A 16239-nucleotide genomic window follows, 5' to 3' on the forward strand; every position below is an offset into this window, starting at 1 on the left:
AACTAAGAAGTAAACAAACCCCAGAGTTTTTCTCTTCAGTACAAACATTTTAGACAGCTTGTATTGTCCAAGGCTTCAGGGCTTACCAGGACAGGTGAGTCTTAGTTTATGCAGGCTTAAAGGTCCGGAGAATACTGACACTGAAGAAAAAGATTGAAGATTTTTTGGAAGGCCATGCTCACAAACTGCTGGAGTTTGAGGTATACAACATTGACACTCCATTTTTACTTTCATTTCCTAAAGAAATCGGGTTCTTTTAATGTCCCTGTTTGCCTTTGTCAGTCCAGCAATTAAACTGAAAGAGGATAGATTTAGATTAGATGCAAGGAAGGTGTTTTACAATGAGGGTGGTGAGGCACTGGAATAGGTTGCCCAGAGAAGCTGTGGATGCCCCATCCCTGGAAGTGTTCAAGGCCAGGCTGGATGAGGCTTTGAGCAACCTGGTCTAGTGGAAGGTGTCCCTGCCCATGGCAGGGGGGTTGGAACTAGATGGTCTTTAATAGTCCCTTCCAACCCAAACCATTCTGTGATTCTGTGATCAATACAGTGAAGTTTGAACCTGCTGGCCACTTTTGGTCCAATCTGACACGTACAAGCAGTTCTTAAAATGGAATTGGGGTTCAGCATGGGGTAAGACATGCCCACAAAGCAGTGCCTGGGCTGAAGCAGGGGTTTCAGAGTGAGCTCTGCATTTATCCTCCACTTTGACCTGCCCCTGGCCAATCCATGTGCTGTGCCTTGGAGCTAGCGATAGCATGTACTGTCCCTGTTTCATCTAGACAGGATGTGTGCAGCAGAGCGGGAAAGGGGTGCTTTGGTGACCTGATGGGGAAGGTAGGTCCTAGGCAGCAGTGTGAAAGGGAGTGCGGGCTATTGCACTGTGGGATCAGCAATTTGGGAAACAAATCTGTAGGAAACTAGGTTTTATGGAAAAGGTTCCTTGTTTTTGTGAAGGCTGTAAGTGTAAAGGTGGACCCGAAATCTAAATTGTACCTCATAAAGCGTTGGCATTTTGGCAGTAGTGTAGCCACTGACAGACTCATCAGCGTGGATCAGATGAGGTGACCCAGCTGCAGCTCCCTGTGCATTCAGGTGAGGCCACCGTGGTCTCTGCTGCTGAGAGATTAGGCCTAGAAATTCTTCTGTCGTTGAACCTTGTAGATATTGTCAGCATTCTGTGGCTAGACAGAGCCACGTGTTGCCAACAGCGGCGTGAAAGGGCCCTGAGCTGCAGAGCTGGGCAGCATGCTGTTGTAAGGGAGCGCGGGCTTTGCCGCAGCGGCTCATGGCCAGCCTGTGCAGCGGAGCACTGTCTCGCTTGGAGAGCAGCCCTTGTCCTCCAGCCAAACTTCACTTGCTGTGCCTGTTCGCTGTAGTGAAAGCTAAAGCTGGAGCTGGCGTGCGAGGAAGCATTAAATAAGAAGCAAACGTGCTGTTGATAATGAATGTGGTACTGGGAGCTTGGATAATAACCGCTGTTCTCTCTGAGCTGGATGACTAATGCATATATGCCCCATTGGACTGAATAGCCATTGACGTCGTTTTAACTTCTACAGCAAAGTATTGTGCATCTGGCCAAACGAGATTCGAAGCTGTGAAACTGGGGGTTGTCTGAGGAGGGGCTGCAGAGGTATAAATGCTTTGCATCTGAGGTTATTGTTTGAACCCGTTCACGAATCAGTGAACAACTCCTACAGTTTATCTCTGGCTGATGGGATGCAGTGGAGACAAGCCGGAGTAAGCAGGCCCAGCAAAGCGGCCCAGAAGTGAACTGGAAGAGGATCTGAACTACCCCGTCACCCTGAGAGATGGCCTGCTGTGCTCGGAGCAGAGGCAGCTGGGCAGGTGGGTGACTGCAGTACAGCTGCCTGAATGCTGGCATTGTGGGTAGCAAACATCAGCTTCCAGCTGTACTGGTTTGTGGACAGTCAACAGATCGCAAGAACTTAACTGGATAAATATGAAGAGATTGTAAATGCATTTTAGAGGCACTTTGTTTTTACTTTGAGCTCCGTTATATTCTGAGAACTTACCTATTCGTACGTGCTGTTTCATAAGCAGATGAAATCTTAGGCAAAAATACAAGAACGAACAAATTTTCTATTTAACCCTGTCTGACCAAAATCCAGGGGAAAAACATCTGCAGCAGTAAGGTGCTTATTAGTTCTACTTTTAATTGGCTTGGGGTTTTTTTGACCCCTAATTAAAAGAAATGCAGGATTTCATTTGTGTTATCTGCAGAATAACGAGGTCATTTAGCTGTTTAGTAATAGTAGCCTCTTTTGTCAAAGTGTACAGTTTAATTAAGAGCTAATAATGCAGAATTTCATATAGAATCCTGAAAACAGCATGCTAATTACTTTATTAAATAGTATTGGCACCAAGTATTTAAACCTTCAACTTACCTTGCCATAATTAGCTTATTCTCATTAGCTGCTACCTCAACCTCCAAGAAGTGAGAAGCTGGTAAAAGTAGTTAGAAATTTCTTAAATCTCTTGGTTGTACAAATGATTTACCTAGATGAAAGAGCCTAATTTCTTGAAAATGTGTAATTGGACCGTCATCAAGATCATTGTTGTATGGGATATTAAAAAAAACCTCCAAAGAAGACCCAGGAACATTAAAACAGCATATTCCAGTGAAAAATCTTCTGCTCAAAATAATTTGAAACTGTGTTTTCCAAAGTGCCTAATTAGGTTTTTGGCATCCTTTAGTGGACCTAAAATTCAGGTACTTATTTATGTGCCCAGGTGCTGTAACTAAAGTTGTGGCTCCTGAGTTTCTTTGAAAAGCCAGTCCAGTGTGCCTTCTACTGGACACCGACAAACCAAGATGCATGTAATTGGGCTCTGGCCTGATATCTCATCTTATTGCCACTTGAAGAGCAGCTGGGTTACCCACTTAATGGTGCTTATTGAATTCATTGAAAAGGCTCACACTGACTTCTTTAACTGGTGAGAATGGTCCTTCATATTACAGGAACTCAGGTAAATACTCAGGTGAATTAATATGGCAAACAGTCCAAACTAATCCAAGCAATCAATGGGAGCTTTGCCTATCTGGCACATTAAAGAGTCAAGGTCCAAGGCATCCCTGTTTTGATAATTTAAAAACACAGTGCTGCAGGTAAAATCTAACTACCAGTAAACTACAGTAATTTTTAAATGACTAAAGCCAGGTACTTTGTTTCGTCTCCAAGAAATTTTTGCACACATATTTTTGGTTTCAAATTCTACCATGTTACATGGCCCTTTCTAAACCGTCATCCTGCTTGCCTTAGTACTTTTGAACTGTTACGTCTTTTGAAGGACTTTGTAGATTTATCAGAATCCATGTTTTCAATTGAAAGGGTGATTTGTTTCTTGAAGTTACTGTATCTTAACAAGCTGGGCGGGGGAGGACAAGCAGAGTTTCCCCATTTTAATTTTTTTGTCCAAAGTAGCAGGAATAGTTGTCTTCAACTCACTTGGAACCTGATGTTATATAAACCTGAACACGTGCTGTCAGCAGTTTAGCTTTTCTGTCCCCATTTCATCAGTCTTTCTGTCTTTGGTGGACTGTGTTCTCTTAGACATCTTGCTTCCCTCAAACTGTACAGTAGTGTCCTTTCCCCACTTACACAGTTTAGGGTCTATTTATAATTTATGGTCTTTGCCAGCTGAACAGTTTGCTGAAAAAGCTGAAGATTTTCTTCAGTTTCTTCTCTTGCCCTCTCTGTAGTGTCAGCTTTGTTCAGGGAGTGCACAGTCAAAGAAAATTTAAGCATTCATCTCCTTTTGTCTGAAGGATATTTAAAATATTTTTTCAGATACACCCAGTATACCCAAAGCAATTATTCTTTCTCCTGCATAGATTAAAAGTTTATGGTAATGGGTGTCAAAATGTTAATCCTGGAAATCCAGAAAGAATAGATACTGAATTTTAATAATGTTCCAAAATACATAATTTATCATGAGGGAAACATTTTTCCTCAGAAACAAAATATTCTGTCTAATAAAATAGTGATTCCTAGCCATTTGGGATGGACCTTCGTTGAGGCTGCCTTTTGTTTCTTCATGCCATGCTGTGTCTTGCTGCCTCCAAACACCCTAAATTCTTGCCCACTGACATCCTATCCCTGATCACTGCCACAGTTTCTTGAACACCTGCCATCACGATTTTGGTACTTCTCGCTTTCAGGCCCTTACTAGGCTGCTGCTACAACATTTCTTGTGGCTCTCCTCATCTCTTCCCTGAGCAGTGTGTCTCTCCGCCTCCCTTTTCTGCCATCAACCTAGGCAGTGCCAGGATAAACCTGGGACTGATAATTGGGATAGCTTGTCAGTCTGGGCTCTGTTCTGTGCCACACTGTGCCATGGAGGGTCTCTAGACATTTTGCTAGTGCCTCTAAGCTTAGGGACTGGTATATAAAACACGATGAAGCAAATCTCAAAACACTGCTGAGTGCAGCTGTGCCGGACATGCTGGAACTTCAGTACGAGCTGCAGTCAAAGGCAGCAAGTAGTATGCCACCACTGACATTGCTGATGTGATTTTCTCAATCCCTTTGGTGGCAGAGTGCAGGCCACAGTTTGCTTTCACTTGGAGGGGCGTCCAGTACACCTGGAATTGACTGTTCCAGGGACAGAAGCACAGTCCTACCATCTGCCATGGACTGATCCAAACCACAGTGGAACAGGGTGCAGCTCCAGAACACCTGCAATATGTTGATGACATCATCACATGGGGTGACATAGCAGCTGAAGTTTTGAGAAAGGGAAGATCATCCAAATCATTCTGAAAGATGGTTTTGCTGTGAAACAAAATAAGGTCAAGGGTCCTACACAGGAGATCCAGTTCCTAGGAATAAAATGGCAAAATGGACGTTGCCACATCCCAATGGATGCGATCAACAAAATAACAGCGATGTTCTCACCAATGAGCAAAAAGGAAACACAAGCTCCCTTGTTGTGAGATTTTCGAGAATGCATATTCCAAATTACTGTCTGATTGTAAGCTCTCTCTATGAAGTGACCCAGAAGAAGAACCTCTTCAAATGGGGCCCAGAGCAGCGACAAGCCTTTGAACAATTGAACAGGAGGTAGTTCATGCAGTAGCCCTTAGGCCAGTCTGGGCAGGACAAGGTGTTAAAAATGTGCTCTACACCACAGCTGTGAAAAGAAAGTATCAGGGGAGACTCGACTTGACCCTTGGGATTTTGGAGTTTTGCTGAATGAGAAAAGTGGTCAGTACTTGATACTGACCCATGGATGTGCCAAATGCTCTATGGCTACAACAGTGGAAGCAGATTAAGTGGCAGTGCAGTAGCAAACTCACCTGGGCTGTTGAATTATGGCAAGATATTGCTTCCTGGCTAGAGAACCTGGTTATAAAAGTACATCACACGGTTGCCCGCATACCTAAAAGTCAAGGCACTGAAGAACATCAACACGATCAGCAGGTGGACCAAGCTGCTAAGATTGCAGTGGCTCAGGTGGATCACGACTGGCAACGCAAAGGTGAGCTGTTTATGGCTCAGTGGGCCCATGACACCTCAGGCCACTGAGGGAGAGATGCCACGTACAGATGGGCTCGTGACCGAGGGGTGGACTTGACCATGGACGCTATTGCGCAGGTCATTCATGACTGAGAGACATGTGCTGCCATCAAACAGGCCAAGAGCGTGAAGCCTCTTTGGTATGGGGGGCGATGGCTGAAATATAAGTATGGGGAGGCCTGGCAGGTTGACTACATCACCCTCCTCAAAGCCCCATGCGCTCACATGGGTGGAAGCAACCACTGGGTGGCTGGAAGCGTATCCTGTGTCCCATGCCACTTCCCAAAATACTATCCTGGGCCTTGAAAAGCAAGTCCTGTGGTGACATGGCACCCCAGAAAGGATTGAGTCAAACAATGGGAGTAATTTCTGAAACAGCCTCATAGGCACATGGGCCAAAGAGCACAGCATTGAGTGGTTGCCAGGACTTTCAAACATTGGGATACACATTTAGCAAAGGTCACCTGGTTAGTCAGCAATAGAGGATCTGCTAATTGGGCTGGCCCTGCCCAATCAAGACTTTTACTTACTGTCGAAGGGGATAAAGTCCCTGTAGTGCACTTCAGAAATACACTGGGGAAACAGTCTGGGCTATTCCTCCTTCGGGCAAAAGAATCCCATTCCTTTGGGATTAAGAGCATTGCTTTTGCTCAAGGACCTGGGTGCACTTGGTGGGTAATGGGAAAGGATGGAGAAGTCCAGTGTGTACCTCAAGGGGATTTGATTTTGGGTGAGAATAGCCAGTGATTTGAATTTTATGATGTTAATTGCTTTATAATACTCTATCATCACTACTGTGGTTGCTGTATGTGCCATATCAACAGTATTACAGTAAAAGTCACCTGGATTAATGAAGAATGAATGTCGATGAAACTGAGCAAAGTGCAGCGGTGATAGAATCTGATAAGTGCATCAGTATTGGATCCAGAACTGGCTTCATCATGCAACAATCCAACACCACACACCATCTCTTCAGCCCTGAAAGACTACTCTGACAGATGGAGCCCAAAGTCATGGACTACATGAGCTCAGTGGGCATTTTAGAGGGATTGCCCATAAACTAAGGGAATGATACCTGTGTGGCCAGCAGGTCAAGGGAGGTGATTCTCCTCCTCTGCTCTGCTCTTGTGAGACCCCACCTGGAGTGCTGTGTCCAGCTGTGGAGCCCTAAGCATAAGAAGGATATAGACTGGTTGGAATGAGTCCAGAGGAGGCTACAAAGATGCTCAGAAGGCTGGAGCACCTCTGCTATAGGGACAGGCTAAGAGAGTTGGGCTTCTTCAGCCTGGAGAAGAGAAGGCTCCGGGGAGATCTTATAGCACCTTCCAGTGCCTGAAGGGGCTACAGGAAAGCTGGGGCGGGGGTGTGTGTGTGTGTACTTTTTACAAGGGCCTGTAGTGACCGGACAAGGGGTAACGGGTTTAAACTGAAAGCAGGGAGATTTAGATGAGCTATCAGGAAAAAATTCTTCCTGGAGAGGGTGGTGAGACTGGCACAGGTTGCCCTGAGAAGCTGTGGATGTCCCATCCCTGGAAGTGTTCAAGGCCAGGCTGGATGAGGCTTTGAGCAACCTGGTCTAGTGGAAGGTGTCCCTGCCCATGGCAGGGGGGTTGGAACTAGATGGTCTTTAAGGTCCCTTCCAACCCAAACCATTCTGTGATTCTGTGATATCAAAAGACAGTAAAGGTGGTAGTGATTAATCAGAATATATTAGAAAGTGTAGGGCCTGGGAATGATGTAGATTGTAGAGAATGAGGTGGATATTGTTGTGGTTTCGGCTGGGATAGAGTTAATTTTCTCCCTAGTAGCTGATATAGTGCTGTGATTTGGATCTGGGATGTGAATAATGTTGATAACACACTGATGGCTTAGTTGTTGTTAAGCAGTGCTTACACCAAGTCAAGGAATTCTCAGCTTCCCATACTGCCCTGACAGCTAGGAGGCTGGGGGAGCACAAGAAGCTGGGAGGGAGCACAGCTGGGACAGCTGACTCCAACTGCCTAAAGGGATATTCCATACCATATGACACCATGATCAGTATATAAAGTAGGGGGAAAGCTGGCTGGAGGCTTCTGTTTCGGAAGTGCCCTGGCATCGGAGAGCAGGTGGTGAGCAATTGCATTGTGCATCACTTATTCTGTATAATTTTTTATCATTGTTATTCTCCCTTCCTTTTCTGTCTTATTAAATTGTCTCTATCTTAACTCATGAGTTTTGAGTCTTGCTTACCTTCAGCATATAAAATAGCATTTAGAAATGAAATTTCAGGCTTTTCCTCCCCCTACTCTCTCTTTCTCTCTCTCTGATAGAAACTCACAGTAATAGGCCCTGCCATCTGCTACTATATATTTTTCATGAGTTTTAACATTTTGTTTTTAGAACCTGAAAGATGAGTAAAATGTCAAGTCACCCAGAAAATAATCATAGGCATGACAACTCAAATGTTATCAGCTTGTCTGTACAAAAAGTGGTTCGCAGCAGGTCTGTGCCCTCCCTCTTTGCAGACAGAGCAGGCGAGCAGGTGCACCGTCGGTATTGGCCGATACATTTTCGAACACCACCCCAAGGCTTTAGCAGAAGAATTCCTGTTGATTTTAATGAGAGTAATGTGGCCAGAAAAACAATGGCATGGCTTTCAGTTTGTTCTGTAGAAGGTGAACTTCAGATTTCCTTGAGAGTTCTGTGTTATTTGGAGGATCTTGTTGTGACTGCTGGCCTAAATAAAATATAGCCACCAGGCAGTCACTGAGGCGAGAAGGTGGTAACTACACCAGTGAAATTAATTCCCAGTGCAAAAGTAAACTCTCTTGTGTTACCACAGAAATGTCATGGGCATTTTGCTAGCCTCCTCCCATTTGAAAGCCTGGGTTTGCGACCCTCCTGTCAGCCCTGTAGCTGCAGTGTCCCAGAGAGGTGCACCGTCTCCTTCCAGGTATGTTTCTCTGCTGTTTCCAGCTGCTCTTTGTTTTTCCTGGTCCGTTTTTCCATCATGTTGAGACTCAGCTGCAGCTGCCAAGCTGAGGAGGTGTTAGAAAGGTACAGGATAAGACCTTCAGCTCATAAAATGCTCACCGTTGTTAATTTGGAGGGAAAGAACTGTGCAGCCCATTCATGCCGCCTCGCTGTCAAGCTGCACTCAGGACCTCTTTCATTCAGCGGTACGTACTGTTAACATAAGAAGTGTATAGCCATATCATTTGCCTCCTACATTTTTAACTGTGCAAAGATGGAATTATTTCATTGAATAGGTTCCCAGCAGCTCAAGGATGGTTTTCATAATAAATCCTCAGCACATTTGCTACCTTTCATTAGAATAAGAAGTCTCCTTGGTGATCTTTGCACTCTCAGCCTGTGCAAAAGCCCTCGTTACAGCATTGCAAGGTTTTTCTCTTAATATTCCACTTCAGAACTCCCAAGCTTGTTTTCAATTATCTCTATTCTGTGCTTCATTTTACTCATTCCTTTAGAAAGTCTCTTGTTCGCAAGACATTTTTCAGGCTTTCCAGTGAAAGAAGATGATCTTTACCTTACTAATAGTGTTCTTTGAAACTGCCTGTGCTGTTGTTGCTGGAGCTACACTGCTTAAGGTGACAGTGGGAGAGGCAAGTTACTCCCACATCTGAGAGTACCTTAAGAAACAGGAGCCACAGAAAAGTGACAGTTCTTTCAGATTTAGCTTTGGGATTAATATATATTTAATGAATATGCTTAGGCACAGTGTTTTGGTCTGATGAAATGGTGAACAAGGCAAGTACTACTGATGACTCAGAACTGAAACCACTCATGTTTCATCAGCCACATCAGCAGAATTCAGTTTTGCAACCCTCCAGGACAGGGACAAATGACCTATTTGTTGCTCCTATTGCAATGGGTCAGCTCCCTCAAGCACCAGCTTCCCCGAGCCAGCCGAGCTACAGGCTTCGTGAGCTTGCTGGGACCTGAGGTGCAGGATAGTAGAGGGCTGGCGGGCAGTTGAGTTCCCACTTCAATCAGTCTACAGTCTCAGTGGGGCCAGGTCTCAGCTCTGAAAGGGAGCGTTGGGAGAGGCGGCCAGGGACAGATGCACCAGCATCTCTTACTGGGAATGGGCCTGCTGCCTTGGGCCACTCTGGAGGCTGGTGCACAGGGGAGCCACTGCTGTTGTCACCCTTTGCCTCGCTTTGTCACTGTAGTGTTGTAGGTATGATGGTGTAACAAGACAGACTTGGCAGACTTAGCAGGTGGAGACCCAGCTTTTATTGGAACCAACAAAGATGAGCCCTGAAAAGACCTGAAGAAGAGCTCGTATGCCGAGAGGTTTCTCTGATAAGGCCGATATCACCTCCATCTGTAAAATGGGTCATATTTTAAGGAACTGTAACTTGACTCTGCTGTACCTATATCTAAAGCTGGACTTGACTTCCATGCTAACATTTTGTTCTCATTGTTGCTTTGGTTAAAAAAATAGTGGTAGACTAATTGCTTACATAATGAAAATGCCCAAAGAAACTGTAATTAAAATTACTGGGTCCTATTTTTCAGGGCACCAAATTGTCATTGAATTTCGAGAGGGGAGAGCCTGCTAGACCTTTAAACCTTTGAACATCTCCAGTTATTTTAAGCCTTTTGTGCTTTTAAATACATTCCCCTTTTGTAACATGCTGAGTTACTCATTTCTGACAACAGTAATGCTTTTAATCACTTTATTGAAATCACTGTGCTATAATGTACGTTGACTTTGAAGACTCTTTGATGACCTTTGACGTATGAATATTTCCCTTTCTTTCAAAGGCACTGCATGAGCGCCTGTCTCCAAGCACGTGTGTGCTGTAGCTGGCCGTGCGCTTCTGACGTGCTGTGTTCAGTGTCACAGATCCCCTAAGAGTCTAACAAGTTCATAAATTACCAACTGTTGAGTGCTCAGCTGACGGCAGGCTGTTTGGAGGAATGTGCACTCCAAGTCTCATTTCTAGGAGGCTTTTTGCTCTTCCGTTTTGTTCTTGCTTTACAAAGTTTTATTTTGCATTGGAAAGTCAGATTTCTTTGTTACACCTGCAAAGCCGAGAGGGCGAACAACAGCCAAGTATGAAGAGTTTGGGCGATAACTCCTGAAAGTACCATGTAAATCTTGGGAGCGACCAGCCAAGAAGAGCATATTGAAATTGAAGAGTGAAGCTGTATCTGATGAATAATAGCTTTCCCCTTTCTTCCTGCATGCTGGTTTTTTGTTTGTACTGATTTAGTGCAAGTACATGTACACTGACAGCCAGCATGCTGGCTGGCTGAGACATGAGTCAGAATTGGGGGGAATTTAGGATTAAGTTCTTTAACGTGGAATAGGCTTCATATAGCTTCTTTCTGGAATTTTTTCTTTGTTGCCAGTAATTTTGAAACATGATTAATATGCTGTGTGCGTACTTGACCCAATCCAGAGAAACATAATTCTAACAGACACTGTTCATCCCAGTAAATGGAGCAGTGGTGAGGGGCACAAGAGATCTGAATTTCATTCCTGGCTGTGTCCCAGGTTTACAGAGGAATCTCATGGAAGTTCTTTTCTCTGGCTTGTGCCTCTGTTTTCCTATTTAATGATTCATCCTATTTAATGATTCAGGGAGTAAAACAATGTTTAATAGCTGGTCATCTTTATGATGAAAGCAATGTAGTTTGTATGCTGTCTTTAATCTTTAAATGGTAATGAAAATACCCATTACTTCTTTGTCATATAAATAGCAAAACCAATTGAAAGATACATGCCTGTAAAATTATTTATATAGTTATATTAAATTCCTGTGCTGATGGCATTTTCTACAGATATGTATATATGGTGGGATTTGTTGTTTGTTGTTTTTTTGTTTTCCAGGCCCTGCTTGACACTCAGAATCTTTTGAGAGCTCAGATTACAAATTTCACTTTCAACCTGGGATTTTCAGGGAAATTTTATCACACAGGTAAGAATGAAATACTAAAATCGTTTTCTCTTTGATGGTGTTCTTTGTAGTATGAGGAAAGTAGGAATGATAGATAGTAAGCATCTGAGTAGAGAGAAGAGTTTCCCTCATAATAGGATAACTAAACAAATCAAATTATTCATTCTTTCAGGTTGCTTTGAGACATATATTTGTGTGATTTGCCAAATTGGTTTTTTTCCCCTAAAGTTAACCAAATTAACCTTTTGTTTGAGCTGTAGTCTGTCTGTAGATAAACACCTCTTTGCAGCAACATTTCTCTCTTTTTTTTTTTAAAAAAAAAAGGTGCTCATTGTTTGCAGAATAGTGCAATAAGTAGAGCAATGATGTGGACATAGGAGAGCCAGCCTGTAGTTTCTAAGAGAAAAACTAAGCCCTTCAGAAAAGTGTCCCGTCAGACTATTCAGTTTCCTGAATAAGGAGTGTTGCTATTCCTCCTCCTGCAAGCTGGGACATGCAGAAATGGCAGTCACAGGGCCAGGAGGAGACCTTGCAAGAGGCAGTCCAGGCTTGGGATGACAGCTTTCTCTAGGGGTTATATGTGTTACGTATGTGCCATTGGATAACGTAAAATCAGTCCTGAGGGGGAAGAAAAACATCTCTTTCCATTTCTTGATGATTTCAGTCCATTTCAGCTAGCTCAGATGCTCACTACAGAACCTCTCTCAGGAAATGGAGAGAGGAAGGCATGTAGAATAGTTGAACTGGATTTTTCTCTCCATCCGTTTCCTGAGCACGTGGAGAATTTAGGTGGTAATTTTAGGTGGGCTGGAACATCTCAGGACGAGGCACCTGTAATTCTAGTAAACTGTGGTGCCTGCATTAGGCACCAGTGTGGAACAGATTGAATTCATCCTCCCCTTTTATTAAAATTCAGTTCCTTTCAGCCTGTTGTTGGGTGGTAAATTCCACCGATCTCATGACATTTTCTATTGAATTCATTGAGAGATCTGTTGAGCTGCCACAGATTATCCTTTTGGATAGGTTAATCTCTTTTGTAGAGATATAGCAATACATATTACCCATTTAAATAATTTTACACTTAAACCACTGTAGAAATAGGGAGAAATAAACGATGAGGTACTAAGTGGGATGTACCTCAGTACAGAGAAGAAAGAAGGTGCTTTCCTGACAAACAGTAAATAGGGAGAAATAAACGATGAGGTACTAAGTGGGATGTGATAGAGAAGAAAGAAGGTGCTTTCCTGACAAACAGTAAGAAAAAGACACGCATGCAGAATAGGACAGCATCAGAGCCTGGAAGAGAGAGGGACAAAAGGCAACACAAGATGATGTCACAGTTTAAGGATATTAATATAAAAGAGGGAAGCAAAGCGACACGTTAGCTGAGACTAGGAACCAAAACCAGATTTGCTCAGAACCAAAGAAGAGTTTGAATATGCTCGACTGCTGTGCACGTTACATAGCCAAGAGATGAGCACAGCTCTTCTTGTGCTTAGCTGTGCACCTTACTCACTACTGCTTGTCACACTGAGAAGAGGCAGGGAAGGAAGCCTGTTTTTTAGAGCTGAACAGCTGGAGTGGAAAGCAGCTGGGGCTACATGGTCCCTCCACAGATCTCTCTTGGGCTCAGCAAACTTCAACTAGACTTGGTGAATGTCCAAGGATTGACCCTGCAATCCAGGTGTCATCTGCACTGTTTAGAAAAATTAGAAATGCTTTAACTTTTTCACATTCAGGATGTCACTTGTTCCATCCATTCCCATCCCTTCCTACCCTTTCTTTTGCCTAGAATGGCCCGGCAAAATGGTCCTGACTGCCACATTTGTCACCTGCCAGTGTCTCAGACCTTTTCTTTTGCCTCAGTTGAAAGTTCAGATGCTTTGGAGGGAACATGTGCATGGATTTCTGGTTTTGGCTGAGTAGGATTTGGCAAGGGTATTGCATGTTTGTAGTATGAAGTGACCCAGTTACTGGCTGTAAACTGAATGAGTTGAGCCTGTCTCCGTTACAGCCCATATCTTGCTGTGGTTTTCTTCCTTTCTTCATATGCGTTCATCTGCATGATCTGGCTATCGTATGACCTTTAGGCACTGCTGTCACTTTGTTTGATAGCATGTGAACATCACACAGGGCCCCATGGACTCACGTGGAGTCCTGAAATGTAGTGATCCTACAAGTATTGACACATCATGACATATGTCTGCCCACATTTTTCATTCACTGCTGTAATTCCCTCAGAGGTAATGAGGAATAAAACCACAACAGTGAAGGTATGTCAGACAAGGTTTGCTGGAGGAAAGAGGAAAAAGCAAAAGGCATATAGGGTTAGTGAGAGTATGGATGCAGAAAGCATCAGAGCTGAATGTTTGGCTAAAAGACTGAAAAAGGTAGATGTTGCAAAATGCTAAGAGAAAAAAGGTTTGTCAAGTTGTGTTGATTGTTGGTGGGAGTAGGAACAATGAGAAAAGCAGGAACAGGCACAGCATGAAGACGCGTTAAGCTATAGGTTGTCAAAGTTCAGTTCATACAGTCTTTATACCGCAGCCCATTTAGGGGTTATTTAAATTTGGCTGCCTTTGACAGGGCTTGTCTGTCATTGAAAGTGCACTGGGAGTAGGATAGATGTTTGGGTGAGGGGAATGTCCTGATCTGCCAGCTAATTAGACCTTGACACTTCCCACTGCAGAGATGCTGTCAGATACGCAGCTGAATCTGTGCGAGTAGGTTATGCAGAGCTGAGGCTCAGGACAGAGCACCGAGAGTGGGTTGTCATTGCCCTCAGATTACACGAGGCCTTTGGAGTGCTTGGGGTCCCAGCAGCCCTCACTGCCTGCACCCGGGGGACAGGGGCCTGTTCCAGTGGGTAGCTGGGGTGCTGCGGCTTCTCTCGCAGGCTGGGAGGATTTACAAGCGTCAAAGCGGCCAGCTGGCTCACGGTCAGAGGACAGGCCCCACCACCGGCCTAGTTACTGCTGTAGCAGCAGCACGAGAGGTGTGGGCTATAAAATGCTGCCCGAGAGGTTCCCCTTCCTCAGCACCACAGTTAGAAATGGCTGCAGGGCCTGTTCTCCGCAACGCATCCTTAGGAACAGGTAGGAGAGCATCTGAAAGGACAGGCCTGAGGCCTGAGGAATAACTCGGGAATAGCTCCAGCCACTCTGTTTCAAAGATGCGGATTTCTGGGAACTCCTGTGTGATCAGAAAGGTAAAAATTAACAGGCAAGAGAATAATTCTACTATACATAGAGTTTGAAAAGGCTGATGGAAAAAATACTTCCACATATCATAAGTAACAAAGGGAAAAGAAGTTGGATTGAGGAGTAAATTTAGTTTGGCTAAGGAATGCCAGAAAAGAGTTGTCAACATTTTCACTGATACTCTGTATTAAACTGTCTCATATACAATTTTGCCGATTCCATCTCTTAGCCACTGATGTTACTGATACAGCACAGGCATGTGAGGACAGTATTGTACCGTGCATTCAAGATGCCATGAAGATGGGGCTCTCAGTTTTTCACTTGGCTATAATTACTTCAGGAAAAGGAATATGTACTTGGAAACATTTAAAATAGTCTGTACTTTAAATGGTCACATTTTATTATGCTAATTTCTTCCTTCTATTTTCAAACATTTGTAAGAATTGAATAGAAATAGGAATGCAATAGAAGTAGGGGCTTTACTTCAGGGTTTTTTTTTTTCTCCTATAGGCACCGAGGAGGAAGATGAAGGTGATGACCTGCTGTTGAGATCCGTGGATGAGTTTTGGTGGTTCCCCCATATGTGGAGTCACATGCAGCCTCACCTATTCCACAATGAGTCGTCACTGGTGGAACAGATGATCCTCAACAAAAAATTTGCCTTAGTGAGTTACATTTTTGCATTTTATATTTAATTTAGGCATTCAGAAACAATTATTCCTAGTTTGCTGGAAAATCAATCCTTGTAGAATTTGGTTTAATCTCAATAAATTGAAAATGCAAAAAAAGAGTGAGTTGCTTTTTGCAATTACTCTGTTTTGTGCTATGAAAATTCTGTTTCTCTACAGTCTGGATTTCCTTCTCAATTAAAGTTTGATTTTTTGGCATTACTTCATGAAAAATTCTGAATGGAAAAATTCTTTCAGTATGAAGAATTCATGTGTTCCTATCTTGGAAGGTCAATGTAGGTGAAAAATTCTTCTATTTCAGTATTTTACTAAACAAAATTTTGCCCAAATAACCCATGTTTACATGGTTTTAAAAAATCCAGTTTTATGAAAGAGTAAATACTCCATCAAAGCATGTCACATGATTTTATGAAAACACTGCATGGTAAGATTAATTAAGTGTGTCACATTTTTGAAGATGCTCTTTTGCAGGGATACCTAATAATGTCTTATATATTCCCTTTGGATCAGCTTTAGAAAAACTTGTTTTGAAAAGCATTGCCTTTGCTAATTATTTATTCACAGTAAAAGTCTAAAAAGGATGTTTCAGTGAGAATATAAGAAAAAGTAAACCAGATCTTCAGATTTGAGGATAGTAGAGAAACAGACTTACCTTTTCCCTAAAACCAAACCAAACTGCCATACATAGCACATATTATTTGTATGTAGAAATGGTCCAATGTAAGGACATAAAGAAGTGTTATATCGCAATATTTCAGCAAACATAACCTGTTTGCTGAAATACATCTCTTCCAACAGCCTAATTTTAGTTCTACCTTTTCAGAATACACTGGTTGCTCTTTAGCTGGCAGGTAATGGCTTTGTTCCTTGAAAGAGCACAGGGATTTTAAATGCTAGAATGAAA

At 43.2% G+C, this 16239-nt stretch overlaps 1 protein-coding gene across 1 annotated transcript in view; it reads left to right on the top strand.

The window, feature by feature from the left end:
* LOC104509145 (bifunctional heparan sulfate N-deacetylase/N-sulfotransferase 3-like) overlaps nt 1-16239 on the top strand; it is a 62554-nt gene that overhangs the window by 12021 nt on the left and 34294 nt on the right. The window contains 2 exon segments of the mRNA XM_010150987.1: nt 11380-11467; nt 15157-15311. Of these exon segments, the coding sequence (XP_010149289.1) occupies nt 11380-11467; nt 15157-15311 (243 nt within the window).

Source organism: Eurypyga helias, unplaced genomic scaffold, assembly GCF_000690775.1.
Source record: "Eurypyga helias isolate BGI_N326 unplaced genomic scaffold, ASM69077v1 scaffold7404, whole genome shotgun sequence".
In the NCBI taxonomy this organism is placed as follows: Eukaryota; Metazoa; Chordata; class Aves; order Eurypygiformes; family Eurypygidae; genus Eurypyga; species Eurypyga helias.